The sequence below is a fragment of the Salmo salar genome, chromosome ssa17 (genome assembly GCF_905237065.1).
Source record: "Salmo salar chromosome ssa17, Ssal_v3.1, whole genome shotgun sequence".
NCBI lineage: Eukaryota > Metazoa > Chordata > Actinopteri > Salmoniformes > Salmonidae > Salmo > Salmo salar.
In genome coordinates, this window is record NC_059458.1 from 35989533 (window position 1) to 36009525 (window position 19993).

The 19993-nt window shown below is 43.2% G+C and overlaps 1 protein-coding gene across 4 annotated transcripts in view; it reads right to left on the reverse strand.

The window, feature by feature from the left end:
- LOC106592258 (zinc finger protein OZF-like) overlaps nt 1-19754 on the reverse strand; it is a 510174-nt gene extending 490420 nt beyond the window's left edge. For 2 of the 4 annotated variants that reach the window (XM_045698555.1, XM_045698553.1), the window contains exons 1-2: nt 19223-19754; nt 8075-8323 (exon numbers count right to left, since the gene is read on the reverse strand). In XM_045698555.1, coding sequence (XP_045554511.1) covers nt 8075-8177 — 103 coding nt within the window. In that variant the 5' untranslated portion in view covers nt 8178-8323; nt 19223-19754. Of the gene's footprint in view, nt 1-1405; nt 3936-8074; nt 8324-19222 lie in introns of those variants that run through there. The other 2 variants (XM_045698554.1, XR_006759926.1) reach the window with 2 other exon arrangements.
- Nucleotides 19755-19993: the final 239 nt, after the last annotated feature.

Genomic DNA, 19993 nt, shown 5'->3' on the forward strand with positions numbered 1-19993 from the left:
GAAAAACGCATGTCAAAAATGTTATAAAATGATTTGCATTTTGATGAGAGAAATAAGTATTTGACCCCTCTGCAAAACATGACTTAGTACTTGGTGGCAAAACCCTTGTTAGCAATCACAGAGGTCAGACGTTTCTTGTAGTTGGCCACCAGGTTTGCACACATCTCAGGAGGGATTTGTCCCACTCCTCTTTGCAGATCTTCTCCAAATCATTAAGGTTTCGAGGCTGACGTTTGGCAACTCGAACCTTGAGCTCCCTCAACAGATTTTCTATGGGATTAAGGTCTGGAGACTAGCTAGGCCACTCCAGGACCTTAATGTGCTTCTTCTTGAGCCACTCCTTCGTTGCCTTGGCCGTGTGTTTTGGGTCATTGTCATGCTGGAATACCCATCCACGACCCATTCTCAATGCCCTGGCTGAGGGAAGGAGGTTCTCACCCAAGATTTGACAGTACATGGCCCCGTCAAATGATGCGGTGAAGTTGTCCTGTCCCCTCAGCAGAAAACCCCCCCCAAAGCATAATGTTTCCACCTCCATGTTTGACGGTGGAGATGGTGTTCTTGGGGTCATAGGCAGCATTCCTCCTCCTCCAAACACGGCGAGTTGAGTTGATGCCAAAGAGCTCCATTTTGGTCTCATCTGACCACAACACTTTCACCAATTGTCCTCTGAATCATTCAGATGTTCATTGGCAAACTTCAGACGGGCGTGTATATGTATTCTTGAGCAGGGGGACCTTGCGGGCGCTGCAGGATTTCAGTCCTTCACGGCGTAGTGTGTTACCAATTGTTTTCTTGGTGACTATGGTCCCAGCTGCCTTGAGATCATTGACAAGATCCTCCCGTGTAGTTCTGGGCTGATTCCTCACCGTTCTCATGATCATTGCAACCCCACGAGGTGAGATCTTGCATGGAGCCCCAGGCCGAGGGATATTGACAGTTCTTTTGTGTTTCTTCCATTTGTGAATAATCACACCAACTGTTGTCACCTTCTCACCAAGCTGTTTGGCGATGGTCTTGTAGCCCATTCCAGCCTTGTGTAGGTCTACAGTCTTGTCCCTGACATCCTTGGAGAGCTCTTTGGTCTTGGCCATGGTGGAGAGTTTGGAATCTGATTGATTGATTGCTTCTGTGGACAGGTGTCTTTTATACAGGTAACAAACTGAGATTAGGAGCACTCCCTTTAAGAGTGTGCTCCTAATCTCAGCTCGTTACCTGTATAAAAGACACCTAGGAGCCAGAAATCTTTCTGATTGAGAGGGGGTCAAATACTTATTTCCCTCATTAAAATGCAAATCAATTTATAACATTTTTGACATGCGTTTTTCTCAATATTTTTGTTGTTATTCTGTCTCTCACTGTTCAAATAAACCTACCATTAAAATTATAGACTGATCCTTTCTTTATCAGTGGGCAAACGTAGAAAATCGGCAGGGGATCAAATACTTTTTTCCCCCACTGTACTCAAAATAACTCGTTCTATCTCCTCCCACAGATGCAAAATTGGATTGAGATCTGGTGACTCGGCAGGCCACTGCAGTAAGCTGAATTCACTGTCATGTTCTTGGAACCATTCCTGGACAAGCATTGTGGCATGGGGCAAAATCCTACAAAAAATATATATTTGCAGATGGATCTATTTGCACACTGCTGCCATGAAGGGATGCACCTGATTGGCAAGGATTATTTAGATATCCTGTGGCATTCAAACATTGTTCAACTTTTATCAAGGGGCCCAATGTGTGCCCTGAAAACACACCCCACTCGTCACACCACCACCTTGCAATGCTGACACATGGCATGGATGCATACAGAGGTGTAAAGTTCTTAAGTAAAAATAATTTTAAGGGGTATCTGTACTTTACTATTTATATTGTTGACAACTTTTACTTTTATTTCACTACATTCCTAAAGAAAATAATGTATCGTTTACAACTCAAGTATGACAGTTAGGTACTTTTTCCACCACTGGATGCATGTACTCGTAGTTTCCTCTATACTCTAGTCCTCCTATCAGCGTGAAATAGCAGGAACCAGGATTCATCAGACCAGGCAATATGTTCCCAATTTTCCAGTGTTTTCATTCCACTGCAACCGCAGTTTCTTGTTTTTTGCTGAAAGCTAATGAGGATCCATAATAAATACACAACAACTACATCATTAAGGATGATAGCTTTCACCTGGATTCACCTGGTCAGTCTACTCATGGAAAGAACAGGTTTTGTACACTCAGTGTATGTTGTGTCTACCAGCTCATTCCCACAGAAAACTGCAGAGGGAAGCAGTACCACCCAGTCAACCATCAGAATCCATAGTGAGACGCCTCACAGAGGATATTAAACCTTAAGGGCAAATCCAAGATCATCTCAATATCTTTGCAGTAGAAGCTAACAAAACACACCAAAACTGACAAGGTGCCCACTGATCAGTAAAGTAATGAGAGGCTAACATTCTATAACACTCCCTTTCCTCTGCACAGTTCTCTCACAGTGAGAAACAATAGGATTACAATAGAGTGCTCTACGCTTTCTTCATTTGAGCCAACTCAACGTTGCCAATTACTTTATGAGATGGGAATTAAGTGGAGTGACTAATCTTAGCTGGTCTGAGAGAACTGATGAGGCTTCTCTCCTTTATGTATACATTGGTGTCTTTTTAAATGGCCCAATCTGAATCGCTTCTCACAGTTAGTGCAGTGATAAGGCTTCTCTTAAGTGTGTATCCGTTGGTGTGTTTTTACATTGCCCAATCGGGAGAAACTCTTGCCACATTGAGAGCAGAATTAAGGTGTCTTCTTCCTTGGTGTCTTCTTAACTGGCCCATTCGAGAGAGACGCTTTCCACAGTCAGAGCAGGAGTAAGGCTTCTCTCCTGTGTGTGTTCTCTGATGAACTTTTAGCCAAGTTGATGTTGTGAAGCATTTTTCACAATCAGAGCAAGAGTAAGGCTTCTCTCCTGTGTGTGTTCTTCGATGAACTTTTAGCTCAGTTGATGTTGTGAAGCATTTTACACAGTCAGAGCAGGAGTAAGGCTTCTCTCCCTTATGTATTTGTTGGTGTCTTTTTAAGTGGCCCAGAACAGAGAAACTCTTTCCACAGTCAGAGCAGGAGTAAGGCTTCTCTCCTGTGTGTATACGTTCATGTCGTTTTAAGTGGCACAGTAAAGAGAAACTCGTTCCACAGTCAGAGCAGGAGTAAGGCTTCTCTCCTGTGTGTATATGTGCATGTCGTTTTAAGTGGCTCAGTAGAGAGAAACTCACCGCACAGTCAGAGCAGAAGTAAGGCTTCTCTCCTGTATGGGTTCTCCGATGAACTTTTAGCCTACATGATGTTGTGAAGCATTTTACACAATCAGAGCAGGAGTAAGGCTTCTCTCCTGTATGTGTTCTCTGATGAACTTTTAGCCCAGTTGATGTTGTGAAGCATTTAACACATTCAGAGCAGGAGTAAGGCTTCTCGCCCGTATGTATACGTTCATGTGCTTTTAAGTGTTCCAGTACAGAGAAATTATTTCCACAGTCAGAGCAGGAGTAAGGCTTCTCTCCTGTGTGTATACGTTCATGGTGTTTTAAGGTGCCCAGTTGAGAGAAACTCTTTCCACAATCAGAGCAGGAGTAAGGCTTCTCTCCTGTGTGTATTCTCTGATGAACTTTTAGCTCAGTTGATGTTGTGAAGCATTTTACACAGTCAGAGCAGGAGTAAGACTTCTCTCCTGTATGCACTCTCTGATGAACTGTCAGAGCCTTTGATGTTGTGAAATTCTTCCCACCGTCAGAACAGGAATACCGATTCTCTATTGTGTGTATTTTTAGGTGTATTTTTAGCTTTGCTAGAAATGGGAAAATCTCCTCACAATGTGGGCAGTGGTGAAACCTCTTCGCTCTGTGATCTTCCTGCTGTTGCTCTCTGGATGTAGAGAATGTCTCAACACGGTGTCCTGTGTGAACAACATCAGAAGAAACATACAGTTGGTGTGATATACATGTCAATCACATGTATTTTATGTAGCCCTTATTACATTAGAAGTTGTCACAAAGTGCTTTACAGAAACCCAGCCTCAATCCCCAAAGAGCAAGCAATGCAGATGTAGAAGCAAAGTGGCCACGAAAAACTCCCTAGCAAGCAGGAACCTAGGATTTGGCAGGGGGTAGGCCGTCAATGTAAATAATATTTTGTTCTTAACTGACTTGACTAGTTAAATAAAGGTTAAAAAACTAATTTCATTATACTTTAAAACCCTGGCAGTTTGTCTACTTCACTTCTTTAGTCTACTCTCTGAGCACTCCAGATAGCCCAGTTAACTTTTTAGTGATAGGGGGCAGTATTTGGAAATTCGGGATGAATGACGTGCCCAAATTAAACTGCCTGCTACTCTGTCCCAGAAGGTAGGATATGCATATTATTAGTAGATTTGGATAGAAAACATTCTGAAGTTTCTAAAACTGTTTGAATGATGTCTGTGAGTATAACAGAACTAATATGGCAGGCAAGAACCTGAGAAAAATCCAACCAGGAAGTGAGAAATCTGATGCTTGTAGTCTTTTCAAGTCATTGCCTATCTAACACACAGTGACTTATGGTTCATTTTTAACTTCCTAAGGCTTCCACTAGATGTCAACAGTCTTTAGAACCTTGTTTCAGGCTTTTGCAGTGAACAGAGAGCGAACAAGAAGGCCTTGAAGTTGGTGACTCAGAAAATGACATGAGTTCAGTTGCGCGCATTCACGTGAGAGGTAGCTGTGTTCCATAACGTTTTTGAAGACTTTGGAATCGTCCGGTTGGAATATTATGGAAGATTTCTGTTAAAAAGGCCCTAAAGATTGATGCTATACATCGTTTGACATGTTTCTACGAACGTAAATATAACTTTTTTCCCTTTTCGTCGTGAAATGTTCGACGCGCTTCCTACATTTGGAGTAGCTTACTGAACGCGCTAACAACAAAGGTATTTGGACATAAATGATGGACTTTATCGAACAAAACAACATTTATTTATTCCCCTATCCTCCAGGCCGGCTCGGTCCTCCCCTCCTGCTCCGTGGCTCGACGACTCACTACGAGCTCACAGAACAGGGCTCCGGGCAGCCGAGCGGAAATGGAGGAAAACTCGCCTCCCTGCGGACCTGGCATCCTTTCCCTCCCTCCTCTCTACATTCTCCTCTTCTGTCTCTGCTGCTAAAGCCACTTTCTACCACTCTAAATTCCAAGCATCTGCCTCTAACCCTAGGAAGCTCTTTGCTACCTTCTCCTCCCTCCTGAATCCTCCTCCCCCTCCCCCCCTCCTCCCTCTCTGCGGATGACTTCGTCAACCATTTTGAAAAGAAGGTTGACGATATCCGATCCTCGTTTGCTAAGTCAAACGACACCGCTGGTCCTGCTCACACTGCCCTACCCTGTGCTTTGACCTCTTTCTCCCCTCTCTCTCCAGATGAAATCTCGCGTCTTGTGACGGCCGGCCGCCCAACAACCTGCCCACTTGACCCTATCCCCTCCTCTCTTCTCCAGACCATTTCCGGAGACCTTCTCCCCTTCCTCACCTCGCTCATCAACTCATCCTTGACCGCTGGCTACGTCCCTTCCGTCTTCAAGAGAGCGAGAGTTGCACCCCTTCTGAAAAAAACCTACACTCGATCCCTCCGATGTCAACAACTACAGACCAGTATCCCTTCTTTCTTTTCTCTCCAAAACTCTTGAACGTGCCGTCCTTGGCCAGCTCTCCTGCTATCTCTCTCAGAATGACCTTCTTGATCCTAATCAGTCAGGTTTCAAGACTGGGCATTCAACTGAGACTGCTCTTCTCTGTGTCACGGAGGCTCTCCGCACTGCTAAATCTAACTCTCTCTCCTCTGCTCTCATCCTTCTAGACCTATCTGCTGCCTTTGATACTGTGAACCATCAGATCCTCCTCTCCACCTTCTCCGAGTTGGGCATCTCCGGCGCGGCCCACGCTTGGATTGCGTCCTACCTGACAGGTCGCTCCTACCAGGTGGCGTGGCGAGAATCTGTCTCCGCACCATGCGCTCTCACCACTGGTGTCCCCCAGGGCTCTGTTCTAGGCCCTCTCCTATTCTCGCTATACACCAAGTCACTTGGCTCTGTCATATCCTCACATGGTCTCTCCTATCATTGCTATGCAGACGACACACAATTCATCTTCTCCTTTCCCCCTTCTGATAACAAGGCGGCGAATCGCATCTCTGCATGTCTGTCAGACATATCAGTGTGGATGACGGATCACCACCTCAAGCTGAACCTCGGCAAGACGGAGCTGCTCTTCCTCCCGGGGAAGGACTGCCCGTTCCATGATCTCGCCATCACGGTTGACAACTCCCTTGTGTCCTCCTCCCAGAGTGCTAAGAACCTTGGCGTGATCCTGGACAACACCCTGTCGTTCTCCACTAACATCAAGGCGGTGACCCGATCCTGTAGGTTCATGCTCTACAACATTCGCAGAGTACGACCCTGCCTCACACAGGAAGCGGCGCAGGTCCTAATCCAGGCACTTGTCATCTCCCGTCTGGATTACTGCAACTCGCTGTTGGCTGGGCTCCCTGCCTGTGCCATTAAACCCCTACAACTCATCCAGAACGCCGCAGCCCGTCTGGTGTTCAACCTTCCCAAGTTCTCTCACGTCACCCCGCTCCTCCGCTCTCTCCACTGGCTTCCAGTTGAAGCTCGCATCCGCTACAAGACCATGGTGATTGCCTATGGAGCTGTGAAGGGAACGGCACCTCCATACCTTCAGGCTCTGATCAGGCCCTACACCCAAACAAGGGCACTGCGTTCATCCACCTCTGGCCTGCTGGCCCCCCTACCTCTGAGGTAGCACAGTTCCCGCTCAGCCCAGTCAAAACTGTTCGCTGCTCTGACACCCCAATGGTGGAACAAGCTCCCTCACGACGCCAGGACAGCGGAGTCAATCACCACCTTTCGGAGACACCTGAAACCCCACCTCTTTAAGGAATACCTAGGATAGGATAAAGTAATCCTTCTACCCCCCCCCCCCCTTAAAAGATTTAGATGCACTGTTGTAAAGTGGTTGTTCCACTGGATATCATAAGGTGAATGCACCAATTTGTAAGTCGCTCTGGATAAGAGCGTCTGCTAAATGACTTAAATGTAAAAAAAAATGTACATTTATTGTGGACCTGGGATTCCTGAGAGTGCATTCTGATGAAGATCATCAAAGGTAAGTGAATATTTATAATGCTATTTATGATTTTAGATGACTCCAAAATGGCGGGTATCTGTATTGCCTGCTGTTGTTTTCTGAGCGCTGTACTCAGATTATTGCAAAGTGTACTTTCCACGTGACGCTTTTATGAAATCTGTCACAGCGGTTGCATTAAGGAGATGCTTATCTATAATTCTTTGAATGACAGTTTAATATTTTATCAACGTTTATGATGAGTATGTTTGTAAATTTTTGTGCTCATTCACTGGAAGTTTTGGAGGCAAAATATTTTCTGAACATCACGCGCCGATGTAAAATGGGTTTTTTGGATATAAATATGAACTTTATCGAGCAAAACATACATGTATTGTGTAACATTGAGTCCTAGGAGTGTCATCTGATGAAGATCGTCAGAGGTTAGTGCTTAATCTTAGCTGTATTTCTGTTTTTTTGTGACACCTCTCCTGCTTGGAAAATGGCTGTGTGGTTTTTCTTGTTTAGGCTCTGTCCTAACATAATCTAACTTTATGCTTTCGCCGTATAGCCTTTTTGAAATCGGACAATGTGGTTGGATTAAGGAGAAGTGTATCTTTAAAATGATGTAAAATAGTTGTATGTTTGAGAAATTAGAATTATGAGATTTTGTAGTTTTGAATTTGCCACCCTGATATTTCACTGGCTGTTGATAGTGTGTACCGCGGGTGGGACGCTAGCGTCCCAGATGTCCCAGATTAATAAAACAAATGCTGACAATACTGGTGTCAAACCATGCAAGTATCAATAGCATGAAATAACATCTACCTTCTCATTGAAACAGTTCATCATGAAACAGTTCTACTGCAAATTTCATGCACAGTGGGAAGTTGGAATGAATAACAAACTTAGATAGAACCTGATCTTACCATGAGAAACAGATTTCCCAATCGTCTCCTCCTCTTCTTCATCTTTAATGTTGACATTCAGGTCCAGTGTTTGACTGCAGTCTTCCAGCTTCACTGATGCCATCTCTGGATCCTGCAGTGCAAACTGGGCTCCACTGTCACAATCAGGACCCAGTGAATGTAGGCTTGGACATAGTGTGGAATGAGAGAGGCAGGCTGGGTTTGTGCTCACTTTTAATGTTACCGGCCTCAGACTTAATTCTAGTCACCCTGTAGTAACAATGAGAAAAAGACACAAAAATGTAATTGTCTTGACAGTTCTGGCACTTTCTTTATTCTCAATTAAAATATATTCTATTTCTTCTTGTTCAATTATCTAATTCAGTGCTTGACATGGACTGAAATAGGTGTAAGTACTCATTGTGGTTGCCAGTACTGTTATTATTTAGATACAGGAGCTCCACAATACTTATATTCTATAAGAGGAACACGAGCTCAAGCAGTAGAAAATTGAGGTGCCGGTACTCAGCTCTGGTAGGTAAGCATCCCTACGTACTATTTTCCTGAATCATTTTGTCTTCAATGTATTATTTGAATCAAAAACCAATTGTATTTCCCGTCACACCATATTAACATTTATAGACAAAAATAGAAACTGAATGTGTCTGAATATTAGTACTGTCACGTCCTGACCAGTAAAAGGGGTTATTTGTCATTGTAGTTTGCTCAGGGCGTGGCGGGGTGTTTATTTTGTGTGTTTCGGTGTTTTTGGTTTAGGTTCTATGTTTATATCTAGTTTTCTATTTCTATGTTGGGTTTTTGGCAATGACCTCCAATTAGAGGCAGCTGGTTGTCGTTGTCTCTAATTGGAGGCCATATTTAGTTGTGTTTGCTTCACTTGTGTTTTGTGGGTGGTTATTTTCTGTATAGCCTGGGAGCCTTATGGAACTGTTTTTGTCATTTGTTTATTTTGTTTAAGTGTTTTCTTTAAATAAATAAGAAGATGAGCACTTTACCCGCTGCGCCTTGGTCCAATCCTTACGCCGTCTACGACAAATACACATGTAGGAAACTGATAATCATTACATTCAGCTTCAAAACAGTAGTGCACCCGTGAAATTGTCTCTCTTTGACGCAGACAGAGTGGGCGCCGCCATTTTCCCAGCTTGTGAATTTGACAAAATACCAATAACATGCAAAACGAACTCAGAAATCTCAAATAAATTGATTATTTATCAAATTAAGTTACCTTGATAAAATGATGTACACCCACTCAGACAAACCCAAAGTCTCTAGCTATGTGGCTCATAAAATAGTTATCACGTTCTTCACTTGGTTTGACACAAAAATAACAAATCAACCCTTTATCAAACGTGATAATACATTAACACATGTGTTACCTAGCATGGTATAACATGTTCTTTTGATATTAGAAAGTTTAAACGTGCTATTACATACCTGTGGTAATACATAGAAACCGACACAAAGGTTCTTGACGTCACAGTTCTGGCGCTTTCTTTATTGTGAAGAATGGTGCATGCCTGCCTGAAACTTACTGTTCTCCCACTACAACAGTGCAGCCACAGACAGAACAACAAGACAGATATTTCACTGGATGTATAAATGTGAAGAATCTGCTTAGCGTTTCCGTTCACTATCAAATATGCCCACTGGCCGGCAGTGGGAGAAAATGGGACGAGATGGATTTTGGCCGACATTCTGCAAATGTTCTAATCGATGAAACATCTGAGCTTAATACAGTTTTGTTTCCAAAACTAAAATCTGTTATGAACAGAGTGGACTAAGTTTTGTAGACTTCACCCTTTGCACAAGTTTTTTTTAAATCACGTTGTTTACAAGGAACGAAAAGGCGAATTGAGTTATTGCACACGAGCGCTCCACAGAGGAGGCATTTCCTAACAGAAATATGCAGATGTTTGCTAGAACGCGCCAATAGGATCTCGCTAGATCGTGCTTGGCACTGCCCACTATGACTCATCTGATCCCATTGGAAACAACCAGCTGTGGTCTATCTTGATTTAGTTATAAAGATCTTTGGTGCAATCGTCCATGCATTCAGGAATTATTGGGATGGCCCTACCCCGTTATATGAGAAGCGCAGTGCTTGTTGTTGGATCCTCCGGCACCTCTGAGTTTTGTAGTCTTTCGTTCCGGAACCCATTTGCCAGGATCAGGTAGCCTACATTTTGTGGCATGAAAAGTAATTTCCACTGTTTGGATTGTAACAATCAGAGTAATTACATTTGGATTCCTCTGGAATTGTCATGTCCCCTAAAAACGTAATGTGAAAACGTGCCTGATATTCTAAGAATGTATTAATGTTGGGCCGTCCCAGGTTTATGCTTTGTGCAACATTGTAGCCTATTTAGACCAAGGCGTGGCCATTGCTGTGGTGAGAGAGAAGCACGCCTGTATCTCTCACAAAACCAAAATGAGATTCACTTTCTATGATTTTTCCCCCTATCTGTGCTGTTATAAACTCAGGAAAAAAAAGAAACGTCCCTATTTCAGGACCCAGTATTTAATAGATCATTCTTAAATATCAAAATAACTTCACAGATCTTCATTGTAAATGGTTTAAACACTGTTTCCCATGCGTGTTCAATGAACCATAAACAATTAATGAACATGCACCTGTGGAACAGTCATTAAGACACTAACAGCTTACAGACGGTAGTAATTTAAGGTCACAGTTATGAAAACTTAGGACACTAAAGAGGCCTTTCTACTGACTCTGAAAAACACCAAAAGAAAGATGCCCAGGGTCCCTGCTCATCTGCGTGAACGTGCCTTAGGCATGCTGCAAGAATGCAAGGAAGCATGAGGACTGCAAATGTGGCTAGGGCAATAAATTGCAATGTCCGTACTGTGAGACGCCTAAGACAGCGCTACAGGGAGACAGGACGGACAGCTGGTCGTCCACGCAGTGGCAGACCACGTGTAACAACACCTGCACAGGATCGGTACATCTGAACATCACACCTGCGGGACAGGTACAGGATGGCAACTACAACTGCCCGAGTTACACCAGGAACGCACAGTCCCTCCATCAGCGCTCAGACTGTCCGCAATAGGCTGAGAGAGGCTGGACTGAGGGCTTTGTTGGGGTTCGTTCATTCCATGTCCCTTGCAAATCATTGGCTCATCAGACCAAGCCCATGCATCCACAACTACACAAACATAGAGTTTCAGTGTTATCTAAAAGCTAGGCACTAAATGTTCACTCCCCAAAGTTGATTTATTGTGAAATGTTTGATTAGACTCTTATCTCTCACACATTTCTCAGACAGTTTCTTTATAAGAGGCAGAGACTAGAAAAGTACTGTGGAACAATATTAAACCTAATAACGTATATATTTTGTTCATCTGTAGTCTAGGACCCTATAAATGTGAGGAGGGAGGGGTCTTATAACCCCCCCCCCCCCTTCTATTAATACAACATAAGCATAATCAATTATTATAATACATCAAACATTTAGTACAGCCCTATCATGACCCCTAGGTGAATCTCTAACAGCTTGTAGGCCTGTTGTAAGGCAGGTCCTCACCAGACATCACCGGCAACAACGTCACCTATGGGCACAAACCCACCGTCACTGGACCAGACAGGACTGGCAAAAAGTGCCCTTCACTGACGAGTTGTGGTTTTGTCTCACCAGGGGTTATGGTCAGATTCTTGTTTATCGTTAAAGGAATGAGCGTTACACCGAGGCCTGTACTCTGGAGCGGGATCGATTTGGAGGTGGAGGGTCCGTCATGGTCTGGGGCGGTGTGTCACAGCATCATCGGACTGAGCTTGTTGTCATTGCAGGCAATCTCAACACTGTGCGTTACAGGGAAGACATCCTTCTCCCTCATGTGGTACCCTTCCTGCAGGCTCATCCTGTCATGACCCTCCAGCATGACAATGCCACCAGCCATATTGCTCGTTCTGTGTGCGATTTCATGAAAGAGAGGAATGTCAGTGTTTTGCCATGGCCAGTGAAGAGCCCGGATCTCAATCCCATTGAGCACGTCTGGGACCTGTTGGATCGGAGGGTGAGGGCTAGGGCCGTTCCCCACCAGAAATATCTGGGAACTTGCAGGTGCCTTGGTGGAAGAGTGGGGTAAACATCTCACAGCAAGAACTGGCAAATCTGGTGCAGTCCATGAGGAGGATATGCAGTGCAGTACTTAATGCAGCTGGTGGCCACACCAGATACTGACTGTTACTTTTGATGTTGACCCCCTTTTGTTCAGGGACACATTTTTCCATTTCTGTTAGTCACATGTCTGTGGAACTTGTTCAGTTTATGTCTCAGTGGTTGAATCTTGTTATGTTCATACAAATATTTACACATGTTAAGTTTGCTGAAAATAAACGCAGCTGACAGTGAGAGGACGTTTCTTTTTTTGTTAAGTTTAGATATGAGCCGACAACTATTATCTCTCCAGCATTGCACTTAATTTATTTCCTAATAGAATAATAGCTGCAATCTGTTCAGAAATAAATTAAATAATTCCCAATACTACACCAGGAGTAAGCCTAGAATTTAGCTACAGAGGATCAACAGCTAATTTCAAAAAAATTGCCTAGCTGTGGATTGTGTGTAGCCAAATCGCAAGGCATGTCTACAGTCAGGAACATGTGGCAAATCTGTCAGTGAACAGCATGCAGCCAAAACAAGCCTTTAGCAATATTTCTAATACAGTCACTGGAAATCACAGGTTGTAAAGCAAATGGATCCTGCTGAAAATAAAATACTAATCTATCTGTATGTTACCAAGTTATCAACTTCCAAATATGAGCGAACAGCAATGTTTTACAAAGTAAAGCAAGAGAGAGAAGCTTTTGGCCGGTGAGTGAGCTGCACATAATTGGGTGAGTCAGTGAAACTGGAAAGCTTTTTTAGGACTATAATTTCCTCCTCATATTGTACAATGTGCTTCTCCGCAGACCTAGGCTATTGATGGATTAAAGACAAGGTCATTTTTATTGACCTCAGATTCTCAGTTTGTCAGAGTCAAAGTAGCCTGTCATTTTGGTCATTTGTGACGTACTAAAAAGATTCTGCGAAAGTCTCCAGTCATCTAAAATGATGTAGAACTGCATGAAATCCTTTTATAAAAAGGCCACATTTTTCCCGGACTCTAGGCTACAAAAAATGTACTCCATGTGTGTCACTTCTGTAAGCGTCTCAACACCACTGCTCCCGAGTGGCGCAGCGGTTTAAGGCACTGCATCTCCATGCAAGAGGCATCACGACAGTCCCTGGTTCGAATCCAGTCTGTATCACATCCGGACGTGATTGGGAGTCCCATAGAGCAGTGCACAATTGGCCCAGCATTGTCCCGGTTTGGCCGGGTAGGACATAATTGTAAATAAGAATTTGTTCTTATCTGACTTGCCTAGTTAAATAAGGATAAAATAAATAAAATCAAAAAAGAATATGTCAGTATGCTAAAGCCATGAAAATAAATGCAATGCTTTATTATAAAGGTGATTTTTATTTTTTATGTGTTCTGGTACCTCAGAGAACCCCAGGTCACCCCCCTCTCGGGCTCCCTTTTTGTTCCGGCACCTCCCAATTTACAAATGAAGCACCGGAGAAGTGGATAGCTGCCGCTGCCTCCTCCGGGACCCATCTCCTTTGCATAGAGTTCATCGGGCTGTTAATTGTGGCATCTGGAATGTTTTCCCACTGCTCTTCAAAGGCTGTGTGAAATTCCTGGATATAGTAGGGAACTGGAACAAGCTGTCGTACACGTTGATCCGGACTATCCCGAACATGCTCAAAAGGGTGACATGTCTGGTGAGTATGCAGGCCATGGAATTGGGAAAATTTCAGCATTTTCAATTGTGTACAATGTCTTGCGACATGGGGCTGTGCATTGTCATGCTGAAACATGAGATGATGGCGGCGGATGAATGGCAGGACAATGGGCCTCAGGATCGTGTCATGGTATCTCTGTGCATTCAAATTGCCTTTGATAAAATGCAGTTGTCTGTAGCTTATGCCTGTCCATACCATAACCCCACCGCCACCATGGGGCGCTCTGTTCAAAACGTTGACATCAGGGATCCCCATTAGCTGCTGGCAAGGTACCTACTCAGATACTCTTGTCCCCAGCACAAGGTGCACCTGTTTAATGATGATCATGCTATTTAATCAGCTTCTTGATATGCCTCACCTGTCAGGTGGATGGATTATCTTAGCAAAGGAGAAATGCTCACTAACAGGGATGTAAACGGATTTGTGCACAACATTTGCGAGAAATAAGTGTGTGCCAGGAACATTTCTGGGATCTTTTTTTTCACCTCACGAAACATGGGTCCAACACCTTACATGATGCGTTTACACTGGCTTGCGAAAGTAATCACCCCCCTTTGCATTTTTCATATTTTGTTGCCTTACAAACTGGAATTAAAATAGATTTTTTTGGGGGGGGGTTGTATCATTTGATTTACACAACATGCCTACCACTTTGAAGATGCAAAATATTTTTTATTGTGAAACAAACAAGAAATAAGACCAAATAAAAACAGAAAACTTGAGCGTGCATAACTATTCAATACTTTGTAGAGCCACCTTTTGCAGCAATTACAGCTGCAAGTCTCTTGGGGTATGTATCTATAAGCTTGGCACATCTAGCCACTGGGATTTTTGCCCATTCTTCAAGGCAAAACTGCTCCAGCTCCTTCAAGTTGGATGACCAGTTTCCCAATCCCTGCCGATGAAAAACATCCCCACAGCATGATGCTGCCACCTCCATGCTTCACTGTGGGGATGGTATTCTCAGGGGAATGAGAGGTGTTGGGTTTGCGCCAGACATAGCACTTTCCTTGATGGCCAAAAAGCTCAATGTTAGACTCATCTGACCAGAATACCTTCTTCCATATGTTTGGGGAGTCTCCCACATGCCTTTTGGCGAATGCCAAACATTTTTGCTTCCGTGAAGCCCAGCTCTGTGGAGTGCACGGCTTATAGTGGTCCTATGGAAAGATACTCCAATCTCCGCTGTGGAGCTTTACAGCTCCTTCAGGGTTATCTTTGGTCTCTTTGTTGCCTCTCTGATTAATGCCCTCTTTGCCTGGTCCGTGAGTTTTGGTGGGCGGCCCTCTCTTGGCTGGTTTGTTGTGGTGCCATATTTTTTCTATTTTTTAATAATGGAGATAATGGTGCTCCGTGGGATGTTCAAAGTTTCTGATATTTTTTTATAACTCAACTCGATCTGTACTTCTCCACAACTTTGTCCCTGACCTGTTTGGAGCGCTCCTTGGTCTTCATAGCGCCGCTTGCTTGTTGGTGCCCCTTGCTTAGTGGTGTTGCAGACTCTGGAGCCTTTCAGAACAGGTGTAGATATACTGAGATCATGTGACACTTAAGATTGCACACAGGTGGATTTTATTTAACTAATTATGTGACTTCTGAAGGTAATTGGTTGCACCAGATCTTATCTCGGGGCTTCATAGCAAAGGGGGTGAATACATATGCATGCACCACTTTTCTGTTTTTTTGAGAGAAAAAAATGTGAAATATTTGAAACAAGTTATTTTTTTCATTTCACTTCACCAATTTCAACTATTTTGTGTATGTCCATTTCATGAAATTGAAATATAAATCCATTTAAATTACAGGTTGTAATGGAACAAAATAGGAAAAACGCCAAGGGGGTGAATACTTTTGCAAGGCACTGTATGTTTGTTCAGTGTATACAGTATTTTCAAAATCATACAAACTATCAATAACAACATTTTAATTAAACTAAATCAGCATGCTTTTCTGTTCTAATCAGGTCCCTACACAGGCTGAGAAGGATCCTGTAAGAGCAGAAAAGTTTCTGGTGACAGTAGTCCTTGCAGTCTTGGAGGCCCAAAAACGTCCCAGCTGCAGATATAATGATGTCCAGCTACTTGGACTTCTTGTGCAGTACAATTCATAACTGTGGCTATAAATGCTAAAAAATCCATCTTCTTCACAGTAAGTGTATCCAGATCACTTGATTGACGTAAAACATTTGCAACTGGTTGTGGTGCATCCACTGCCATATCTTCTTCAGAACTGTGGCCTCTTGCCCCTATAACGCTCTTCACCACCTCCACATAGGAGATTTGCTGTACAGTACTGATCCTTGACACCTCAACCTCTTTCACCCTAACAGGGCACTCTGGGAATTCAGGAATATGACCCCCACCACAGTTGCATACATTTCCGTCTGCAAACACTTGACATGTGGCCAAACTTTTTACATTTCTTGCATTGCGTCGGGTTTTACACAAACTCTCTTATGGGGTATCTTTTATATCCCAGCTTCAGATAGGGTGGTAGATACTCTTCATCAAACATCAATAATAGATATGAACTTTGCTCCTTTTTCACATTCTACATACGGGTCAAGCGACGTGCACGTGCGTCCTTCTTCTTCTTTGGGATTTGGTTGGCGGATCGCATCAAACTTTTAGCTGCATACTCCTACTGTACTGGTGAATAATGAATAAGCTAAATCATGCAAATATAACTTGTCTGTCTAAGCAGTATATAGGAGAACTAACGGGACTGCCCTGGCAGAGCTCCTGACTGACGTGTACTATGGTGCTTTAAGTTTGTTAGAACCTCTCTAGCTTGCTGATAATAAAGAATGATTCATTTAAGTTCGACTGAGTCCCTTTGTGGTGATTTTCCACAATAAAACCCCCACCACCCCATTCCACTATTTAACCCTATCTAGTCCTATGCCAGACCACTACCACTCAACACCCCCTGCAGTTGTTCTGCAGTAAATCCTTGCAATCCCAAGTACTTCTCTGCCGCAGCTACCACAACCTCTATCTGTGACTTTCTATCCATTTCTGCATTATAATTGACAATCACGGCTATAAACGCTAAAAAGCACACCTTACTGAAGCACATATTCTTCCCATCACTCTTTCTTGGTCTCTGCCTTCTCACAGGAATCCTCTCAAGATCACTCACCCTGTACCCATCTTCCTCTACCACTCTCTTCACTGCATCGGCATACAACACTTTCTGTACAACTGTAACCCTGGCAACTTCAATCTGCCTTTCTCTCACCTGACACCTCAGATCTCCAGCCCCATTGGCACCCCCACAACTAACACACAGAACTTTATCCACCGATACCACACATTCCTTCATCTCATGCCCTCCTGCACACTTCTCACATCTAGGCATCTCACTCCTACACACTGCTGCAACAGGCCCATAAACCTGACACCTAAAACACTAGTATTTACGGAACAAAAGCGCTCACGGGATAACTGACACTTCCTACCTTGACCTTATCTGGCAGAGACTCTGCATCAAAACTCCACATGACAGACAATGTCTTCTCTGTTTCCCTGCGCTCTACACCGGATCAACGTCTCACCAAAAGATGGGCATCACAGACACCTGGAATATTCCATTTCAACTGCTCCTCCTTAACACTTAAACCTGTTTTGGTACCCTCACCCAGATCTGTGCCTCAACATAATCCTTTCATTTAGCTCTATGGACAATTGTGTCTGAATATTATTACACATGTAGAAAACTGATAATCACCGCACTGCCTGCACTGAAGTCTGTTGACGCAGACCGAGTGTTATTAACTGACTTGTCTAGTTAAATAAAGGTTTCACACACACCAAAAAGTTATTTTGTTAGCATTTACATATGTCCCCATTACCAGTAAAACATAATCAAGTCGCTCTGGATAAGAGCGTCTGCTAAATGACGTAAATGTAAAACCTATTTCTTTCACTTACTTGCTGTGCTGTTTCCTTGTTCGTTTGTTCAGTAGTTTCATTCTCAACCAGGATTTCTATGGAACGCCGTGGGTCTTTGCGTGTCAAAAAAGATACATGTCAAATAACACTATTTGACATGTCAAATAAGCTTGTTGACCAATCAGGACCTGAATACGACTGCCCGTCACATAATAATTTTATGAGTTCATACATTTTTTACGTAGTTATTACACATTGATTACACAATCACTCGTATTTCATATGTCAACGATTGGATGCAAACAATGTTCTTCCCCAAAAACATAGCAAACCGACATAATCTGTTTCAGTTGCTAGCCACAATAAGGATTAGCCACAATAGTGGATTTTGCAGTTAGCCTTCAAAATACAAGTATGGCATAATTCTACTATTTGTATTAATTTGCATCACTGTCAATGACACTTTTTATTTTGAAGACAAATTCCACTATTCTGCCTAATCCTTATTGTAGCTAGCTTCACAACACATAACCCGGTCCTGTCGAGCGTCACTAGCCAGATGAAGCTAGCTGGCTGCTTATAACGGAAGCTTTGGGCAACAGGGTTAAGTAGCTGGCTAGCTGTTTATTTTCATGAACTGAAGTTCATTTTCAATAGGCGAACAACAAGTGGCAACCTAGCTAATACTTACTCACAAGGATTCCTAAATCATTGCTAAGAATAATGAAAATGACTGCAGTTTCTACTGGTCATTGGCTAGTTGTATTGGTGCTAGCTAAGGTACCAGGCTACAGCTAGCTACCGCAAAAGTTGCGTTCGAACAAAGTGTGCTTTATTACCAACGCGGTATTGTAAACACATAGTTCGTGGCCGGTTTGCTTGTTTGCAGACTTCTTTTGTACAGCTTTGACAGTGCAACTGTATCTTTTTTGACACACAATGACCCAAACGGCGTTCCATAGCCTGTATGTCGTGAAGCTAATAGCAGTGACGCTATTACTGTGTAACTCCGGTAGGGCAACATCGGAAAAATAGAGCACTTGGTTGTGTGTACCAGTGCTCGACCAGTCGGTGAAAGCCAACATCACCCACGACAGAGAACGGTTGATTGTCAAGGGCAATGAATTGCATTATCTTGGCTTTAATGGATTTCGCCTTTGTTTCACTGAAATGTTCTTACTCTTTCAAATGACTGGTCGATCCACACAGCAGACATGGAGGGCTAGGATAGGAATGCTGTGTTGCATGTGTAGTGCAAAATTTCACGTGAGTTCATTAGGTCCGGTATATGTTATTTAAGGTATGCACGTCAGCTTTGACATCGGTTTGAAATAACATCTACCTTCTCATTGAAACAGTTCATCCTGAAACAGTTCTACAGCAACTTTTCATGCACAGTGGGAAGTTGGAATGAAAAACACAAACTTAGAACCTGCTCTTACCATGAGAAACAGATGTCCCAATCTTCTCCTCTTCTTCTTCATCTTTAATGTTGGCATTCAGCTCCAGTGTTTGACTACAGTCTTCCAGCTTCACTGATGCCATCTCTGTATCCTGCAGTGCAAACTGGGCTCTACTGTCACAATCAGGACCCAGTGACTGTAGGTTTGGACTCAGTGCGGAAGGAGAGTGTAGTGGAAATATTCAGTCAATGTCTTTCCAGACTTTTTTATACAGTTTTCCTCCTTACGTCACACACATAGTAACTCCTCTTTATGTTAATGTTTCATCCCCTCTGGCATTTAGCCACCCTTATCTTATTGCCTTGCACTAACTTTAGCTTGGTTTCACATTAGGGCATAGATTCCATTTGTGGAGTAACCATAGCAACAGTAAATATTAGGCCATAGCAATGGTACAAAAATAAACAGACACGCCCACTCCCAAGACAGGTGCATGTAGGGCATAGATTCCATTTGTGGCATAACCATAGCAACAGTACATATTAGGCTATAGCAATGGTACAATAATAAACAGACATGCCCACTCCCAAGACAGGTGCATGTTTAATGGTGCCTAATGACCTAGACACACATATAGAGTGCACTTATTCTGCTGACTACTCTAAGATGTATAATGTGCACACATTTACTGGAAAATTCCCAATAAGAGGCAGTCTGAGTCTGTCCTCACTGTTGATGTTACTGGCCTCAGACTTAATCTGAGTCGGTCTGTAGTAATAAAGAGAAACGGACACAAAAGTTAGTCTTGAC